This window comes from Larus michahellis, chromosome 1 (assembly GCF_964199755.1).
Source record: "Larus michahellis chromosome 1, bLarMic1.1, whole genome shotgun sequence".
NCBI lineage: Eukaryota > Metazoa > Chordata > Aves > Charadriiformes > Laridae > Larus > Larus michahellis.
In genome coordinates this window covers 108,584,820-108,606,481 of record NC_133896.1, presented here as the reverse complement: position 1 = coordinate 108,606,481, position 21,662 = coordinate 108,584,820, and the positions used below count along the sequence as shown (strand labels likewise).

Genomic DNA, 21,662 nt, shown 5'->3' with positions numbered 1-21,662 from the left:
TTTAACACACATCCCCCCACACACACCCCAACTTTTCACAACAGTTTTAGCAGTAAAGGTATTTGCTATTAAAGGGATTTTATTTGAAAGTGTGTTTAATTTGTCCATATTGTGTTACATTGAGAGAACTCCTTGGTATTGAGCTCCATTTACCACTAGAATCTTTCAGTTGGGACTTTTTACAACTACAGAGTATTTCACTGAAAAACACTGGTAATCGGAACAGATACGTGTAACACCACATACAGCGTCTCTGATCAAAATCTGATTTTTGTACCTTTCCTTTTTCTTCATTTACCTTTGAGGATTACATATGATCTGAAGCAAACCAAAGCAATTAGTGAAAGTGTTGAAGTCCAGGTAGCAAAGGTTTATTTAATGTACCAGTACAACAACAGGTGATTCTTGTTCAGGTTTGTTTCCAAACCAGCAGCAGTATGATCAGTGTTTAGATACGCTGTTCCATTCTAATTAAAATATACAGTCTGAAGTAGAAAGAAGTTAAATTCACAGAAAAAAAGTGGGCTTTTTTGATGACTGTCTCACTGTTCTTCTTCATCCCCCTCCTGTTTGTGTGTATATGTGTAAACATGTACAAGATGCATGTTACTTCTTTATTTCAACAAGAATAAAAGGTAGTGTGTGGGCACATAGTAAGGCAAACCTAGAACAGTTTTCATTTTCACTTTCACTCAGCTGTTTGGTACAGTGAAAAAATCCAGCTTCTGTTTAAACGCACAAGGTTTAAAGTGGTGAGTGAGATTTTGCCAGCGGTATTTGTAAATAAGGCCAAGCAGTTCAGTGATGGTGCAGTTTGTGGATTCCTGAATACTCTCTGAGGTTACAAATGTTCAAAGAACAGCACTACTTGGAGCTGACTTGTACAGCTGCATCTTCTGCTGTCTTTTAACATCTCTCCTGGATGAAATTTCAGAAAGGGGCAAGACAAAGCTAAAAGTGGAAGGATTTTAAACCTTGATTTTGTTCTGCTCAGATGGAAAGAATGATTGAACAGTGAACACAGATAAGCAGACAGACAAAAATAACGTCCTTGCCAGATGGGTTACCTGCATGTTCGACTTCAAACTCCATTATCTATTTTAAGGATGAAGGAAGAAGCAAAACCGTATTTCTGGAGAGATGCAAGAATATTATCTTTTATAATGACTCAATAGCTGGAAAGCCTGAGAGAGTATTTTTGATAATAGGTTGGAAATGTTTCAGAGATGGGAGCAAGGAAACAATGAAACAGATTATGGCAAAAAGAAGAGAAAAAAATTGAATCTGTTCTACTGATTTCATTGCATTCTTTCTTGGTGCTATAATTCTCTTTTCACTGGAACGTTTGATTTACAAAAATTAAAATCAATGTATTTTGGCGTTTCTGAACAGCAATGGTTTGTTTTTAACACTTTGGGGAAAATGTAGTATTCCTAATGTTTTTAGTCCATCTCTACTTCTCCTCTAGCCAAAATTAGTTTCTCAATTATTTCTGAATTTCTAGTAATTTCAGTCTTCCTTAAGCATTACTTCTTGGAAAAAAGTTTACTATTTTCCAAAATATCTTCACCCAATATTGATGTTACACACTTTCATACATCCCTAGAGTATGTCAAGCCAAGATTTTAGCAGGGTAGTGCTGTGGGAAAGGGTGTGATTAGGCTACTGAAGTAGCTGTGACATCAAGTTCTGGAAGCAGATCAGTAGAATATCTGACTTGAATGGAGGGGTAATACATGCAGCCTGTGGACGGGCACTAACCTGAGCCAATGCTAGGCACTGCCCAGTTGTATGGAAACACAAGTAAGATGAGTTTAGCACGTAGAATCCAGCAACAGTTGCAAATGTCCGGTGCAAAGTTTGATCAGGCAGTGACAGCTGTTAACACTTAATAGCTTACACGAATTCATAATTGAAAGAAAAGATGAAATATACAGGATTAAAGAGAGAAGCTTTGGATCTGATTTAGGAAATCTATGGAAAAGATTAATTTACTTCTTTGCTACATTAGCTGCTGTTTGTCATGTGCTCCATATCGAGGCTCTGTATATAAATATTTGTAGTTCTCAGTTCTGGAAGAACAACTTATACAAAAAGATGTGGCAGTCTAGCTTTCTTCCCTTGCTATTAAATAAGAAAAACACCACAAACAAAACCCAACAAAAACCCAAAAACAAAAAAAAAACACACAAAAAATCACTCAAAGAAACAAAAAAAAAACCCCGACCCCAAAGCCTGCATTATCCTAGATGGGCTGAATTTTCACACTAGTCCTAAAGAGTCCAAGTACCTGTATAACATTTTTCAGAACACTTGCTGCAGGCTGCTGCCTCAGTCTAGGATTGGGTGAGTGATTTTGTCTTGTGAACATCTCTAGATATGATTGTAGTTTTCTTATTTCTTAGATGTTTGTCTTTCAACTGTTCTTGTTGCAAGGAGAGAGATAGACATCTGCTCGTCTTGGTTATCAACCTTTCACATGGCATTCCATGAAGATAAAATGCTTTTGTGACCTTATGATAAATAAATTTGTGGACATTCCTGAGGTTACGTGTTTGTGTCATCTTTCTAGGAATACGTTCCTTGAGAAGGAATAGATTCCCCATTTATAATTGCTGCAGAACTGTGGTTAATTTCATTTTCTTTTCTACCCCACTTATTTACCTGTCAAACTGCTTCTCGATAGAGCGTGCTTGAAAGAGGATTATCTGTGTTGCTATAAACTTTGGGCATTGCTTCAGGGCACCTTTCCTAGTATTTACTTCCTAGATACTTGAAAGATTTGTTGTTAAGAGTGTTAAAATATATATCTACAGACCCACATTGATCTCATTTTAAGTATGTCTCTGTTTCGTGGTTTTTTTAAATAAAAAGAAAATGTGTTAATCGTGCACTTTAAAGAGTAGGCACAGTTTGCATTACGTTCAGATAAACATGTAAGCTTTTTGATGCTTATCAGTATTTTCTGGATATTTTTTGAGTGTACAGAATTAGAAAGAAAATCTCTCACACAAAATATTCATTCAGGCCTTGTGACCATTTCCCCAAAGTGGAACCATGCTGTGCCAGGCTGGAGTGCATCAGAACATTTGTGTTCTTTTTTGATTTCTTTTATTGTTGTTGTTGGTTGGTTGGCGGTTTTTGCACTTGTTGAAGTAAAGTTGACTTTCAGAGGGTAAATGGCTGGGTTGTTTCATCACGGTGCCAAACATCTGTGGCTTGCAATGAGTTATCACATGGAGACAGGACGGAAAATGTGTGAAAATTGTGTGCTTTAGATTGCGTTTCATTGCAGTCAGTTTTAGAACCAATATAAGTACTTGCTAATGGTTCATTTGTATTAATGCGTTGTATTCAAATTACACTGCAGTATATTTTAAATTATATTTTATCATTGCTAAGCATCTGCATGATAGTTGTGTGATGTGATACATAAAGAACTTACAACATAAGTCAGAAAGTGTAGATGTGTGCTTTACTTTAAAATTGACGATATAGGCGTTAGTCTTCCCATGATGTTTAGACCCAGATAGTTTTCCTGTTGTCCTCTTGGTGTCAAAGCGTTTTTGGCACACATACTAGAGAATTGCCACCTCACTGATGAGGTGCTAGGTGGAGACGACCCTGGTTGTGTTACAGTCATCTTACAAAAACCAGCAATGTTAAGTTCTTCTCGTTCTTTTGTAGCCATTTGGGTAAACTATTCAGATTTGTGTGAATGTAACTAGAGCTGGAACTTTTGTTTGGAATTGATGGTTATTCCTTTTACCTGGCTCTTATTCTATGGAGACTTTCCACAGTGAAAGAGAGGAGTACCCATAGCAGAGCATTTTATACTTTTAACTGATTATTTATTGTAGTTACGCAATTAATCAGAAGACAGACAGCAGTGTTTAGACAGAGTGCTGCCTCCAGATTGTATGTTGCAGTGTGACAGTCAGTTTTTGGGGCCCCAAAATCACAGATTTAAGACAGGATCCTGGAGAAATGACTGTATTAAACACTCTTGATGCTGAACTAAAATACGAAACTGTGATATAGCAAATCAAGCTGACTGACTACTGTTTTACGTGTGTGATTTTTTTGGGGGGATGGCCTACATTTGGAGAGATAGGAGCTTTCCTCTATTCTCTGCAAAAGTAACGTTTTTTTTGAGATGGGCTAATATTGCTTGAGTGTCACGTATATTTCTGTTGGAAATATATTTTGTAATTTAAGGTTTTTATCTATGTTACTTTCATTACTCACTTTAGAAACACCATCATTAGCTTATGATCTTACCTTGTTTATGTTGACGTGCTGTACATTTCCAAATATGAATTTCACTTTGTTCTTAAACCCCTAAATATTCTTCAGTTTCTGAAAAACTCAGAGCCCTATCTTCAGTTCTATCACTCAGTCACCTTTGTCCTAAACCTGCCTCTAAGCAGTGGCATATGTTTATGCAAAGACAAAGTCAAAGTCCTTTAATTTTCTTTTAAAGTGACGTGTCCAGAACTTCGTTTCATTTGTTACTCAGAGGTTAGGAATGAACAGAAAAGTAATAAATTTTAACAGTAAATACTTTCAGTAGCAAGAATGGCCGAGTACATAACTGATGTGAAGTTGATAGTGCCTGATACCGACTTAAACCAATGAAGGTTCTAGACTGACTTTTATGTGGGGTGATCTGCCTTACTTGTGTTTGTTGTGTTAACTGCAAGAAGTACCAGTTAGTTTGATGAAATGCTTGGATTTGCAGGAGAAGAAAGCACATGGTGTCTTCTAACTTTGTAGCAAGAGACACATTTGATAGGTTTGTATGTGTATGTATATTTGTCTCCACCAAAGCTTTATATATTTCTTCCACTACCCTGTTATCTGGCTTCTGTGTAATTTATTTGTGTATTTTCTTCTTTGACCACTGATGTGAAGTAAGAAAGTGCCATTATTCTCATTTTACAGATTAGGAATGGAAACATGGTGACAATGAGGCCCGAACTCTTAAAGAAATTAGAGTGCCCGATTCCTTATTCTTCATGTTAGAATTGGGTACCTTTCTGGTTTTAGAGAAAAAGGGCTTTACAGTTTGTTAAGGCGCAAAGAATCGAGCATAGCACTTTAAAGTGAATAGTGACGCAGAGCTCAAAAACCATATTTGCACTTATGAGGAACAGAAAATTCATCAGTTTCTTATCACAGTCATGGGAAGATGAAGTTCACCTTAATTATTTCTGGGTTTGTGACTTCCGTCTGAAATTTAGAGTGGTGGAGGGGAATGCCTTTTTCCCCTTTCAAAATAAATAAATAAATAAATGTGTAAGTAAAATCGCTGGCTACTCTCTCAATTCACAAACAAATAATATCATAGTGGTAGTCTGAAAAGAGTAAAAAATAGTCACTTATATGAGGTTCCTAGGAAACAGCACTGTGTGTACATACTTTTTATTCCATTGTTTCTCTGACATTTTTTCCTGTTTATCTTTCTTGTAATTGTACTTCAATATGTAATTTTCTCAAATTTCTATCTGGAAGCTCTTTCACTGAAATAGAGTCTGAATCAATTATATCTTGAGTTAGCTGCTGTTGTAGAAACATACACCTGAAACACGGAATGAAGGAAGGAACAAAGCCTTCCTCCTTCTCTATTATTGCTGTCTCACATAAATTCTGTAGTCTGAAATCAGCAGCTGTACCATCATGCTCTTGTCCTTTGGATTATTTTCGTAATTGCTTAAACATTTAAAAAAGCCTAATGACCTTGAATGCACAGTTTGGGGGTAACAGTTATGTTCTGAGTTATTTGTTCTCTCTCTCCTAAAACTCTTGTCATTCTGTAGTAAGTTTCGGCAGTGTTCTCATTAACTCCAATTTTCTCTGGAAGTGGTTTTGTTACTGGAGCATGTAATAGTTACCAGAGCACACTTTCTTTTTTTTTCTTTCTTTTGTTTCTTTTTTAAACAATGTTTCTTCAGTGAGTAAACAATTTACAGGACATACTCTCTGGGGATCAACTCGAAAAAATTTATGCTATCCAGATATGGGATTAAATTATTGCCATTTAAAACACCAAGTTGGGAAAGCCCAGTCGACCCAGTCAAAGACTCTCTGTGTATCAAATAATGCTCAGGCAAATTTCTCTTTTTCTAAAAATGCTGTATGAACGCAGTTTAGCACACAGTCTACATTGTTGTCTTGTATTTCAGAATAGAGCAAAGAAGTTGTATCAAGAGTTAAATAATCTTTAATCTGTAGTCAATATTTTACCACACTCTTCAGACTGTTCTTAGAAATGAAATAATGAGGCCAGCAACATCTTTTGTAATTTCCTTCTTCATAATTTCCAGGGCACTAACATTCTACACAGTATCTGTGCTAAAAAAATAGAGAAGGGGATTCATTCCTATTGAAAAGGTAGAAGAAACAGTAGTTGCACGGTAACGCAGACCTCAGTTTATGCCTGCTGAATTGCAGTTCACAGTATCATTTTTCTTTAAATTAGATAAAGACAAGTTAATAACACTTCATCTCCTTGGAGAGATGTTTGCATTATTTCATATATGAATTAAGAGAGAAAGCCAGGAAACTGATTCAGTATATTTACGTGTTTCATCATACTGGCTTTTTGTCCTAATATTTTAGTTCCTTTGCTAAGAAAAAAGGCCAAAATTAATGCATTCTTCCTACAGATGCAGGCTGCTATTTGAAGGAGTAAGTTGCTTGCCTTCTCACCCAAATATTTACTCGGTCTTTTTCTTCCTTTAGGCCCTAGTCCTATTGAAGTCAATACTAAAAAATCTGCCTGATTTGAAAAATAATTTGCTCAAGATTAATTTTCTTTATTTCCTGTCTTACAGTTTTGCATTTTTTATGGGCTCTGGTTTTGGCTGACATCATGCTATAAAGGCGTCAAATAAAAAGCCCATTGCGTTGTGATTCTGCACAAGGCTGAAGAGGATAAATCTCTGCTCTAGGCTCTCTGTGTGAGAATGAATAGAACTATAGGCTCTATTCTTTCCCTCACATGTGCTGATAAACTTCATTTACCTCGTAGGGACGCTGGGCAGCCAGGCTCACAGAAGGTAGAGCCAATGCGCCCAAGGATTGCTAACTCACTGCTGTCACCTCTTGTCCGGTCCCTCCTTTCTTTGCACACCCATTCCTTTGGACAGCTTTGTGATATACGGTAACATGAGTAGGCAAAGCTTGCTGCGCTGATACTGTGAAATTCTCTTAATTTATAACATAACTGTTTCCTACAAAAACAGACCTCTGCAGAAACAAAAGCAAAAAGAGGATTATGTTTTCTTGGTGCTTACAGCCACCAGGTCACTTTTATAATTAGCCTGGTAAATTGATTAGAATATATAACCTAAGCATCAAATGAAGCTGTTGAACTCATTAAAGAGCTTTCATTTTAATTGCAAAAAGTACAAAAAAAAACCCAAATATAAACAAATAAACATGAGATGAACTCACAAGATAAATGTTTCCAAACTGGACCAAATAATGATAATTATTCTGCATAGTCTTGTCTCATACTGAGATAAAAATCAGTTTTAAAATCTGTAAAAGCAGTCGAGCCATGATTTCTGGGTGAAGGGAGAAAAAAAAGCCTTTCTTGACTGAAAACAGCTTGTGGCTAATGAGATATGAGCCTGTCAGTTCTACTGGAAAGCAGTATTGGTTCTCCACAAAGCATCTCAAAACCAACCCTTGATAGAATATACTTAACTATAGCTCCATCTAGGCAAAATAGCTGAAATAATTCTGCTAACAAAGCTTCCAAAAATGACCGGGATACGGCAAGGTGACAGTGATTTCTGGATGCCACATTCTTTTTGCAGCAGCTTCATTGCTTATTGTAATTTATCTTTGTACAACCTTGCAGTATTCTCCAATGAAACTTCTTGGTTCCTCTTCAGATACAAGGGAATTGTAATGTGGGCCATTAGTACATTATTTTTTTTCATTCTCTCTTTATTAGTATACTGCAGACAGACAGTAAAATTGTTTGACTTGCCTCAAGGTCTGATCGTGGAACAGAATGCAATTGTATATACTGTAGTGGACACAGATGTGTCTGACTGATCAGACCTGCTGGTGGAGGGTAGAAGTGTCATTGCCAACCATTTCTTGTGAGGAAAGAAAACAAGCTGGCTGGGGAGCCCTGTCTGTAGAATAGTGAGCATCTGAGTCACATTAATTATCTCGATCATACCTGACAATCACCTTAGTTAACAGTGAAGCAGGAAGTAAATTGCACTGAACTTATCTCAAAATCTGTGTTCACAAGTGTACTTATTATTTACATGTTCTGCATTTTCTAGGTGCTTATAAAAATAAAATGCCCCTTTAATGCTTACTGAGTAGCATTTGAAGGGGGGATTTCTCTCTGGTCCAAATTAAAATTCATGTAAAAGTTATAACTATCACACCCTTCCCCTGCCGCATCTTACCTTTTTACCCCTCCAGCTTACACTCTACTTTGACCTTCTGTTTCTTCAGCTAAGCAGGGATAATTCCCATATTCCTGACACTGATTGGCCTCTTTTTTTTTTTTTATTATTATTCTTTTTTTTTTTTTAATCTGCATCCTCTAAAAGCTGACAGGCAGCAAAAGCCTGGAGTGCATGGGGGTACATACTTTCAAGAGAGCCCTGGCTTTTACAAGCCCTGTGTCTCATCATCATCATGTAATCACAAATGATAGTTTTTCTCCTGGTGCATCTCCTAAAGCAAGTCTCAGTATCTGCCCTTAGTACAAGTACCAAATTTGGGCATCTTTTCCATACCTGCCACCTGAAATAGGAATTACTAATGCCTAGTGTATAGTGTACTGCTAAGATTTCTGGAGTGGAGTTGTAGCATCCTGGCTGCTCGTGTTCAAGGAAGAGAAGGGCTGTTAAGTTGTTCCAGGATTGGAGGGACCATCTGGTGAGAGGTAAATAAAACATCTTGGTTTGTTCAGCTAGCACAGTGCAGACTAAAAGGTGATGTATCTGGGAAGTGCTTAATGCACTCCTCATCAGTGCAGGAAGTGCTTAGAGGTTTTTGACTGGATGTTGAAATTTAACGTATAATTAATTATTATTAAGTCATATGCTATGTTCTTTATTCCCTTCTGCTCATGCATACTGGTCATTTTTAGGAGTTTTGCTGGACTAAAGAACTTTTGGTTTTCAACAAGATAAATTAAGTACAATGCAAGAATTTTTGTATTTGTGACATTGGTGAGTCCAATTCAGAAATTAAAGAGATTTAAGTAGACTTGGATTCATTACTGAAATCTGGAAGTCATCTTAAAATTCTTGGAAACCTACTGTCTTTTTTTATTTTACTTCTTGATGCTGTACCAAATTTGTGCGTGTAATATAAAAAAAATAAATCCACAAATAAAGACATTTATGTTTTTAAAATTAACGTGTTTATGAGACTAGATGACCTTTAAAGGTCCCTTCCAACCCAAACTCTTCTATGATTACAAGGACTTATACCCAAAGAAGGAAACTATGTTTAGATGAGGAGAATAGAAATGATCTCAAATCATTTGTAGAATGAGCATATAAGTGTTTTTTAACAGTATATATGCGCAAACCAGAATATACATGAGATTTGAACAATGTATGCAAGAAAGTAACATAAGTTTTCATCCATAAACTCAAATGGAAGCATTATAAAGTTTATTTTATCAGTGTTTCAAGCCCCTGTTCTCCATAAGTACACTTCTCTGACTTATATCAGCAGCAGTATGGGCTGATATCAGATGAGAGGAAGTGGAAACACATATATAAAAAATGAAAAATAATATTTTTTTAAATCCTTTTTGAGCCAAATCTTTTTACAAATTGAATAAACATCATTATTTCTTTTGTGTAGATCGGTTATCAAAGCATAGATTAAATAGATTTCCTGAGGTCATGTGAGAAGTCAATGGTAGATTTAGGAATACTTTTCAAATACTTCCAAAATCTCAGGTTTTGAAATCTGATATTTCAGTTTCATGGGGTTGTCTCACTGATGTCTCTCTGACGTCACCACCATTAGAGGAAATATGAACATTAGTTTGTATTTAAATTTTCTGCCTTAATAGAAACTTTTATTATGCTCTGTTTTAAAACAAAACTTTATTAGGAATGAGTTTATTTTCAATATGTTTTTAAATATATAAATGAATGTTTGACCAATTTAATATTTTCATGACCTCCTCAGTTACAGTTATATCTAGAAAAAAGGTAACTGGAATGTTTAAAATCTTTTGATTGCTCTAAGGCTTTTGTGTTGAAGTGTGACATCTTGAGTAATAACCAAAACTTACTCAAAAGGAACCTTACAAGCATTAAGCAGATTAGAATTGTTTGAAAAAATAGGATGAAAGTGTAAAGATACGTAGGAACTCACCAATGAACAGTCATGTGTCTGTGCGTTTGTCTGGATAGGGAAAAGCTGTTGATGCTGTACTATTTAGATGGTTTTCAGAGCTGGTTTTTAGAAACACCCTGGGTAACACAATTGCTGCCAGCACAGTGTTTACGGATGCTACAAAGACTGTGGATGTATGAAATGATGAGCACAGGTCACTGTGCTCAGGGAAACGTGTTTCGGTGCAGTGAAACATAGGGATGTACATCTAAGAGCTACAGGAGGAGAACGGGGATGGGGGGTTGTCTTTGGAGTGGTGTCTGAGAAAAAACGCCAGCGTCATGGTGCATCATCAGTCAAACTTGGGTCCCCGTCTGACCCTGTGGCCAAGGGGACTCATTTAGGTGTGCAAACAAGAACATGAAGTGCTGGTAGAGAAGTGGCATCACCTTTGTATTTTTTCCTTCTGTTATTGCTACAGTGGGGTTTCCAGGTCTGGGCTCCACACTTCAGAAAAAAGATGACAAATTGAAGAGGGCACAGAGAAAAGACACAGACTAATTAAAGGATTAGAAAAATATGATTTCTACAGAAAGATTTAGGAGCCCAATTTATTTAGATTATCAAAGAGAAGGTTAATGGGTGATATGATCACCGTCTCTAAGTACCTACAAAAGCAAGAGAAATTTGATAATAGAGGGCTCTTCAGAGCAGGGGAAAAAGATATAACAAGAGCCAATGGATGCTAGGTGCTGCAGTGAGACAAATTCAGACTAGGAATAAAATCCTGTTTTCCTCTTTAAACAATGATGACCGTTGCTCCCTGAAGTAAGTTGCCAAAGGTGTCGCTAATTTTTGTATTACTAAACTTCTTAAGTCAAGGAAGCATGCTTTTGTTAGAAGACATTGTCTTGTTCAATCTCTGCTCCCAGAGTTAAGGAAGAAATTAAGAAATGGGAGTTTAATAACTATATTAAGAACCGTTCATACTACAGAACCACAGTGCTAGCACCCGTTTGTTGAAATGATGTTGAAAACTCTGCTTCTTTAAACATGCTGCCCTCAATCTGGCAGGGTCTTTAGGCTTGCCATCTTATTGAAGGCGCATCACCAAGCATTCTTGATTTAATGGGGCTATTCACATGGATCAGAACCAGCGTACTCAATGCTGGGAGTATGAATGCTTTTTTGCAGCGGTGGTAAGTTATCCCAGGTGTAAGGGTGCTTTCCAAAGCAGGTACCTCAGGGAATGATGTTGTGATTCCAGTCTGTGGCCTCCAGCTGTGGGTCGCTGTGCTGCAGCAGGAGCCTGCTGCCCCCACAGCTCAACCGTGGCACCTTGGACTGGCTGAGAACACCTTGTCTGTGTCTTCGATGGCCTGGGTTCTTCATCCCACTGAGCACTTGCATGGTCTGGCAGATTTGCTGGCATGCTTCCTGGGCATGTGCTACTCACCAGAAATGGTGGGTACCCACAGAAATGAGGCCTCTCCCACAAACTACCGTCAGTTCCCCCAGGACCAGATCTAATCCTCAGCAACATAAGAAAACTTCTCTGTCACTTACAATGCTGTGTTAAATGGCGTGATGTTGATGCTTTCCATAATGTTCATCTATCTGGTTTAAGCTTTTCCAACCTTCTCCAGTCCTTCCAGCCCCAAAGTTCCTACTTCAATTACGCAGGTTAGATACTGATACAAACAGTAAAGTAAATGTTTCCTTGTTTTAGTTTTACCATGACTTACTAATAATTTTGGTCTCATTAAGAGGTGTGCAGTATCCGTTCTTTTGGGTTTGCTTTGTCTATTTTCCTCTGTTCCACACAAGCTTCCTTCTTTCCACTTGGACTAGTTTGCAGATGAAATGTCTCATTTTCACCGTACCTCTTTCTCCACACCAAACTTCTTATGAAGCTATGTGCATCTTCTCCGGATCCACGCAGCTTCTGTATTGGTAAGGAATAGGTTGAACTTTTATACGCTAGATCAATTTTCATTTCCAAAACATCAGCACTCAGTAGAGTGGCCAGAGAAAAGAAAGTTCTTCTGACCTCTTTTAGATCATGACATCTACAGTTTCCATTTAAATGGCAGATCAGAAAAACTTACCTACTAACCACTGTTCTGGTCAAACAAGTCTGTGACTTGATAATCATTAGCAAATGATAGACTACGTTAAAACTGATACCTTCATAATAAGAACGATAATAACAGAAAAAGAATATAGGGTAATTCCGGGGAGACCTCCCACATCATGTTAATAATCATTACAGCAGTTTTTTTATTAAAACTATCTTCCATTCTTTAATGTAAATGACAGATTTCACTGGGCTCGTCTCTGAGGCTAGGTTTTGTTTAATGCTACTTGTGTGAAAAAAATATTTTAGCCCTCATAGCCTCTTATCCACAACTCATACTTTAGAAGGTTATTTCTTTGGTAAGATGCCTGTAATTTAGTGGAAGTAATAACAGGCTGTGTGCATTTTTCTGGATTTTTAAAATTCTAATTTAAGCGATAAGCAATTTATTCAATATCTTGAGGTTCCTTGACACATTGGAATTGAAAGAGGAGAAATGGAAGGAAATGACAAATCTTTTCTGTTTTCTTTTTTTTTTTTTACATCCTTGTTTATGATTTTTCACTCATCAAGTATTTCTCAACGTGTGGTTTTCAAGAAGCAGGGTTTGATTAATGAAGTGTCAGATACAGAGGATGTCATGAGAATTTTGGCATTTGTTGTTTGCAGCATTTAAATTAGCCATGGTGTTTTCAATATTCCATATTTTTTATTTACTATAACTGTTATCCTGTTAATAGTAAATACCCTCTTATAGTAAATACCAGAACATAGTAAATTTTGATCTTTAGACATCTACAGAAGGTTGATATTTATACACACATTATACCAGTTATTCAGATTTGGCATTTTGATGGAAATCCTTTTATTTTATTTTTTTTTAAACCAAGACAGGGAAATGGTTTTGTTTAAATAAAAGATTTATTGTAATTTCATTTATTGAGATGACCTTTCCTTAGCACTGCTGATGATTTATTAATTTTTTCAGGCTATAAACACTTAGTAGAATAATTTTTTGTAGAGTATTTGTTTACAGTGTTAGACTACCTAAACGCTAGTGGTTTCAGTGCCATAGATGCTTATGTGCTAGGCCTAAGGCCATCAAAATTATTTTACATAAGGAAACGACCAGCTATCAAAACCTGGCTAGAATTACAGTTTTTGCAATGTCAGCAGGTCAAATAGGAGTTCAGTTATTAGTCCCTTATTTAGTAATTCCTTACTCTGGTCATCTGAAAACCTGTATAATAGATAACGGACTTCTGTATTATTATGCCTTCCCTACAGAAGGCATGCCTCAGTTTAACTTAGCTGAGAACAACTAAAATAAGATGTTTCTGTGAAGGTTTTATGGTGGATTTGTGATTCTGTATTGGTATAATTAGTGGATATCGTGTATATAATTGCCTTGATGTACATATGACACGTCCATATGTACATATGAGCTTGTTCGCTCCTTTAGGACTGTAGAGAGATTTTTCACTTCTGAAACATCCCACTTGAGTGTCAATCTTGGTATTATATTTATGGTAGCAGTTCTACCTACCCTTGAGTGTTTCTTGTATTAATAGAACCTGTATAAAAGGATGGGAAGAAAAAGCATATATTTCATTTAGACTGTTGAATTGTCTTTCTTTTGCATTGCATCCTTGAATAACTTAGTATATGTCCCAGATAATGATGTCTTGGTTATTATTAGAGAACTTTTCTTTCCTCATCCATGTTAAAAATGACTTCCATGTTTTTAATGTGCTCCTTGTTCTGATAGTCTTTGTCAGAAGGTGTCGTGCTGTTTACGAGGCCTGTGCTATTCTCACAATACATAAACACTTTAGTCTAACTGTGCCATTGAAAGTGCTTGTGATTCAAGAACCTGGGTGATACTGCTCCTGTATTGTGTAGAGATATTTGGAAATCGTCCCAGTGACTTTTCAGCAAGCGCTTAATGTGTGTGATTCATAATGCTCTGGGATAGAATCACAGACGTGAAAGAGACCTACTACATCATCGCTTCCATTTTCATATGAGATCAGGTTATATTCCCTCAACAGGGGGTGCATCAAGTGTTAGATTCACACTACGTTTGCTCTCCAACAACTTTCCAAACCTGGCAGGAAAAACATCGTCCTGAGAGTTCTTTAAAAAGCATAAAAAGAATCAGGGAGTCAAGGTTGCCCTGTCCCTCCATTTTAGAAATCCTATGCAGATTTTTATGTTACACTTTCAGTGATGTTTTCAACAGCCATTCAACTATATTACATGTACTGAGACATCTGTGTAGGTATATAGCACCTGAGCCCTATGTAAAGCCTATCCTGGGATGTATGGGTATGTCTGAGGAGATAAAATTGCAGAGTATTTGTTTGGAACTAATTACTATGACTTACAGGAGGAAAAGAAAAGGGGGGTGGGGGTAGTGTGGAAATCTCTATTTCGTACTTAATCTATCTGTTTCTTGGATACAGAGAATATATTGAGAATATAATTTTTTTCAATTTATTATGCTACCTTTCTTCGGTCAGACTAGATCACACCGAATTTAGACTCTGTCATCTGTGGGAAGTTGCTGCAATAAATTCAGTTCTACAACTTAAACCCTTTTTTTTGTTCTCTCTTTCTCTCTTCCCTTCTCTTCTCCATCCCTCCCCTCCCCTCCCTCCTCAGGCAGCCAAGGGCAGTTTCCACTTACACAGAACGTTACGGTTGTTGAAGGGGGAACAGCAAATTTGACCTGCAGGGTCGATCAAAATGATAACACCTCCCTCCAGTGGTCAAATCCAGCTCAACAGACATTGTACTTCGATGACAAGAAAGGTAAATTGTTTCCTGAACTCGTGGTTCTGCAGCATTTTTTTCTAAGAAAGAAATATTTAAAACAATTTCCCTTTAATATTTTACTGTGAAAATATTTGCTAGGAGTATATGTTTTCAGCTATAATTATTGTATACTCTTTTTTTGGAGAGGAGTTCACTGAAGTACTCTTTCATATAAAATAGTATGTTATTATTAAAGGCAAAGAATAATATTTGAAGTTTGTATTGCAACCTAATTTGGAAAACATCGTTGCAGAATATCTTGGAAGAGTGTTTGTGGGTGGTGAGAGATTAGCAAGGGAAGAAGGAGTCCATAAACCTTGTGACTGACTGTTATTAGTGTGTTTGTGTGTATACATATATGTATTTTATATTTTCTTTTTATATATATATGTATATAATCCCACTATTTGATTCAAGTTTGGTTGTTAGTGCAATACGCATTTCCTGTGGTAGGTGTTCGTAACAGCTAATAAAAATGCTTGGGTTTAGTGCCCTGATTTTTCCAATTATTTCATGCACAGGTTTTTTAGTTTTTGTTGAAAAGATTTGTTGAAAAGCAGAAAAAAGACAGGAAAATATCCATTCCTTACAAAAAGAAGGGCATTATAGCTGCAGTAGGATATATTTCTAAGACATTTATCTTAATCTGAAGTGAAAAAGCATTACATTTTACATAATGGACTGTTAACATAAAGATTACATTAGATTCTGTAAAGAAATTAAAACTAAAGTTATGAGGAAAAAATGCATCACTTGGATTCAAAAATGCAGAAGCTTCGGTGTTGATTTCGGTGGCACAGAAGTTCAACAGTATTTTATACTTGGTTCTACTGCTTGAATTTATGCTGAAAGGTGCTACATACTCCAGAAGATATTTTAACAAGTGCAGTTATTCCTCTGCTTGAAATTAAAGAAGTGCTGTCCAAATGCTTTGCTGAATGATTACAAGGCTTTAAAACACCTTGCAGGACTGAAAACGCTTTGTGAATCTGTGCACTTCAATAAAAGTAGAGTCTAAAACCTGTCATTTTATACCTGCAGAAGCTGCAATCAAAATATGTTTTTTTGCTATTAATATAATAGCTGAATAGAATCTCTTTATGGTGTTGAAGTGGTTCCTTTCTCTTTTACCTAATTTCCTGTAGCGTGTAATCATTTGATTTGCAATTTCTTTGAAATCATAAGTACCTTTTGAATGCAGGATTGAAGATGAGAGGTTTATAAGGTGCAAACTTTTGAGCTGTAAGCCTAGCCTTGTAACCTTTACTCATGTGGACCCCTTTATTTTAGTTGTAATCGTTAGTGATTTGGGATGGATAAATAATGTCTGCAACACTAAAAGCAAAGAGAACGTGTCTGTTGATAAAGCACATCAATACTCACAAAATCTATATCTTTTATAAAATAAGTGACATTTTAAAGGATGCTGAGAAGGATGTGGGAGGACTGCAAATAGATTAATTTGAACTTTGTAGCCATTTTGGTGTGAATTGAATTTTCTGTGTACTTTAGCTAAATCTGTACTTTTACAACGAATAATTGAAGTTTGTATTACTTTTTAATATAATGAATTGAAGCAACAGAATTTGAATGGCATGCAGCATAGTAAGTACGTAGAAGCAATTTATATTCCCCACAGGAAATGTGAGGAGCTGAAGTGTGTAAATTTAAAGGACTGCACTCTTTATTGAACTTTTAGCTTGTCCCAAGACTTCGAGGAATACTTGGTAATTCATTTTATGGAGGGATTAATGTGCACCTATTAGAAAGGAAAATGTCTAATGTGATCAAGAAGAACTTTAGTTCGTTCAATCTGAGATATTTAGCCTTTCTGGCTAAACCAAGCCGGCAACCAAGCACCACACAGCTGCTCACTCGCTCTCCCCCGGTGGGACTGGGGAGACAATTGGAAGGGTAAAAGTGAGAAAACTCATGGGTTGAGATAAAGGCAGTTTAATAAGTAAAGCAAAAGCTGCACACACAAGCAAAGCAGAACAAGGAATTCATTCACTACTGCCCATCAGCAGGCTGGTGTTCGGCCATCTGCAGAAGAGCAGGGCTCCATAATGCGTAATGGTTACTTGGGAAGACAAACGCCATCACTCCGGATGTCCCCACCTTCCTCCTTCTTCACCCAGCTTTATATGCTGAGCGTGATGTCACATGGTATGGAATAGCCCTTTGGTCAGTTGGGGTCAGCTGTCCCGGCTGTGTCCCCTTCCAGCTTCTTGTGTCCCCCGTGGTGTCCCTCCCGTGTCCCTCCCCCTTCTTGTGCCACTCGCTGGTGGGGTGGTGTGAGAAGCAGTAAAGACCTAGACTCTGTTCAGCACTGCTCAGCAATAACAAAAGCATCCCTGTATAATCAACAGTGTTTTCAGCAAAATCCAAAACGTAGCCCCATACGAGCTACTGTGAAGAAAATTAACTCTATCCCAGACAAAACTAGCATAAAAACATTCTGGCATTTCTGAAAACGAAGTTACAGCTTTCATTGGCAATTTCTTCTGTGTGTATACATATGTGTTCTAATAAGTAAGAAAGAAATTTCCTTTATGTGCATTTGATGCTTGCATTCTTGAGCCAAAATGGAGAGAGATATTTATGGCTCTGATATCTTGATGGTTTTCTCAGTAAATGATGGAAAGCACAACTGTAAAGGCTTCCTCTTTTTTTTTTTTTTTTTTTCCCTTTCACACTTCTCCCAGCCAGGCATACAATTTGGCTGTAAAAAGCAGCTTTCTACTAAATCCAGTCATTACATTTAATTTATTGAGAGCAGTGCCTCAGCCAGAGTCTTTTCAAACCTGTGTCTTAATGGTAGCCAAAACCAACCTTCAGATCTTACCTCTCCCTGCAGCACCATGAAAATTTCTGTTTAATAGCTATGTTTCTCAAACCTGCTGAGTAGGTACATGACAGCTGCTGAGTAGGTACACAACGGTGTAGGGTTAAGTTCTGTGTAGGAAACAGAACCTTAGAAGAGGTAGCCAGTAGCCTTTACATCCATCAGAGCTGCGTAACTGTGGGTATTGCCACATTCAGAACTAAATCAAATTTGCATGCCTCTAACTTTAATTCCCTTCAGTAAGTTATTTTCTGTATCTGTACTCATAAGAATGACACACATAGGAATGACAGTATATTTCTTTCATGTCTGGAAGCATTAAAAAAATTCAGGAAACCTTTATATTGATTGGTCTGTATTTTAATAATGATAAGAGAGTCAGGTAGTAAAATGAAGGAAGTCAGGTAAGTATCAAAAGAGGGTCCTAACTGCAGCAGAAGATGAGGGAGATGACACCTGTCAGCATATGGCAGAACAGGTGCCAAAACCAGAGCAAATTGTCCATGCAGTAAAAAATTCTCTGCTGCTAAATTGTTCTTGGTGGGACCCCTTTTGTGTTCGTGCTTCTTTCTGAAGCAAGTTGGTTCCCCTGCCTTGCAAAAACATTTTCTGACCAAAATAGAACTTGCCATGGGCCGGGAAAAAAGAGCCGTTTGGTCAGATGGAGGCAATATCTGCTTCCCAGTCCGGTGCCTTTCAACAAGGGGTTTGTTATTAGTCTCCATTTTATTCAAAATGGATGACGTATACTATGAAGCCCATGTTCAGGACGTTTTGCTTTCTTCTGAACTGTGATGCAATCATTGACATTGAAGTTAGGAGTCATATTCTTCCTTTCTTTGCTTTGGATATTCTAAATAAGTGTGGAAATGCAGTGAGCCAAATACACTAATACAAAACCACATTGTTAAAATTATTCTTCTGGTTCTCACATACTACCAGGGCCCCATGTTTTGAAGTACAGATTATGCTCAGTTAAGAGGATTTTATGGCTGGTAAAGAACACTTCCTCCCTCACCCTCCCAGCAATGTAATATGTATTTAATATTTATGAAGGAGACAAGGACTATTTTTAACTTGAAACATTTTTGGCATCTAGCCTATACAGCCTTATGATGATATAGATAGAAAATGAATACATTTTTTTTTTCAGAAACGGCAATCCTATACATTTTGTGGATATGAAAGCACAGTTCAGAGGTTATTTCCGGGTCCTCATGACTTGAAGAAGTTGTTTTGGTTTCTGCTGTAAATTTAGGCCTAAAGTGTGTTTGACTCATTGTGGTTATGGGAACTGGGGGAGAAAAGAATTCCTATTTTCCTACAGGAAAATAAGTTATATATTTCTTTTACTAGCTAAGCAAGGTAAATCAGTTATTTCCCTCCAACTCTTTTTTTGACATCCTAAAATATATTAAAGCTGCAACTAACTTTGCCTTTATTATTACTTTAACACACAGTAGCTAAAATATGTGAAAATACAAATGTTTGATCTTGTGGATTTGGTCTCATTGATGACCTGTCTCCTTCAGAATGTTGTCTCTTTGTTGTCCTTTCTGGTACTTCTTTTTTTCTGGTTCCTCTACCTTGTAGCTTCAAGGACATTGTGTATCAATTTGATTTTTAACTCTTCCTTTTTCATTTGAAGCATAAAATCTTTACCTGACAGTAAAAAATAGATAGTCTAGTTGCATAAATGGATAAATGGTCTTAAATTTTAATAGGCTTAACAACCTTACCAAGACCCCCTTCAGTTTCCCATCTCCCAGACAGTATTTTAAAGATTGTATCTTCCTGGAACATATGAATTCACAGCTCACCCTGAGCAAGTTCAGATTCTTCGGAAACAAATGCAAATTGCATGCTGCACATGAAACGAGTTTTTCCCTACACAATTTTCAATTAAAATGAGTAATTGCCATAGAAACCTCTGTATCGGTTTATGCACCCAAGTACCTATAATTATATAGCTGCCTTTAGAAGCAGCACATTGTGCAACAATGTAGAACTGGCAGATAAGATTTTAAATTAACATAGGTTATTTTATTTTATCTTCACTGGTGGTGCTTCTTAAGGATTTCAAGTGGGCAATAAACACAGAGAGACATAAATATGAACATAGATGTATAACAAAAAAGGTGTACCATGGAAACACAGAGATGGTTGGTAAAGAGAAGATTGAAAAGAACCTTCATTCACCTTGCTGTAGCAGCTGTCTTCTCATATTTGCTTTCAGTAGGGAGTATAGATACATATGGAGTAGGATATTGAGTTATAAAGGAGATGCGTACAACTAAACGATAGCTGTTGATGTTAAAGGTGTTCAATCTCATCAATATAAAAAGTGCAATTAGACTATAAAAAGGAAGAGAAATGTTATCTGATGTATACATACTTAACAATTTGACTCAATCGGGCAAGTGAAAGTGTAAAATACCTGCTCTTCACCTTAACAGGAAGTTTGCAGGTCTGTTGATAGCAAAGCAAGTGCTGTGTTGACACTGATCATGATAAGTTTGCCACAAATGGATACACCAGATTTTGCGAGACATATGCCTGATGCTAATCATAGATAGGTACATGTCCCTTGTGCTTTCGTCAAGTTAGTAACACTTTCATGTCTTACTGAAAAATTAGAAAGCATATTCCAACCTCAGGATTATTCATCCCTCAGCAGCAGAATATGTTTCTTTAGATGACCTTTGATTTTTTACATGTAAGAGTACTTGGCATTTATGTAACTCCCTATCATCTTGAAAGCTTTCAAAGATACTGGTGCACTAGGCAAAGGTTATGAGAGGGCACTGTACTTGCAAAGCTCCTGAGAGCTTCCCTGATAGACATGATGCCTCAGGTGAGCTTGTGGAAATATGTTTGGGTATAGTAGCTGCCCGTTAAGGTTCTGCATTTGCTCCCTCTTGGGGGGTGGCACTATAACGTTAGAACTTGTGGGGAACTTGTGGGTAGGACGTGTCTGTAATCGAAACGCCGTGCCTTTTGGCATTCCTAACTGCGCTATCAACTCCATGAAGACAACTCCTAAACTTTTAATTTCTAGTCATAAAGATATTTAGAGGGAGACTTTGCAATTCACAGTGCAGAAGGTATGGGATTTTAAATACACTGTCATGTATGTCAGTTTAGGAGGAGTCACTAGTGCACAGAACTTCAATTCTTACTGTAACAATGTCAAAACTAAATGATGATAGAATTGCCATACAAAAGACTGGCACTTTCAGGCAGGAGAATCCTGTCTCTCTGGTGTTGTAGATATACAGTTCCTTCCTAGTTAGCTGTATTTACCCTTTGACTTGTTTTGTGAAAGCGAGACTCCAGTTATATTTATATATTTAAGTATATATATATAATTTAAGTATAAAGCCAGCTTACACCACTCTGTGGTGATTCAGCCTCAGATTCTAATCTACATAAACAAGCAGAGGCACTTGCGAGTTAAAAAAATATAATTTGAGAATATTTCTGATTGGGTGGAAATGGTGACCTTCCTTTCTGTAGGGTATTCAGTGATTCTAGTAAGCAGTTGAATTTAATTTGCAGGTATACATGTAGACAGGCAATCCT

The 21,662-nt window shown here is 36.9% G+C and overlaps 1 protein-coding gene across 4 annotated transcripts in view; it reads left to right on the top strand.

Annotated features, from left to right (window-relative positions):
* CADM2 (cell adhesion molecule 2) overlaps window positions 1–21,662 on the top strand; it is a 668,106-nt gene that overhangs the window by 472,181 nt on the left and 174,263 nt on the right. For all 4 annotated transcript variants that reach the window (XM_074599232.1, XM_074599214.1, XM_074599242.1 and 1 more), the window contains one exon: window positions 15,083–15,232. In XM_074599232.1, coding sequence (XP_074455333.1) covers window positions 15,083–15,232 — 150 coding nt within the window. The remainder of the gene's footprint in view (window positions 1–15,082; window positions 15,233–21,662) is intronic.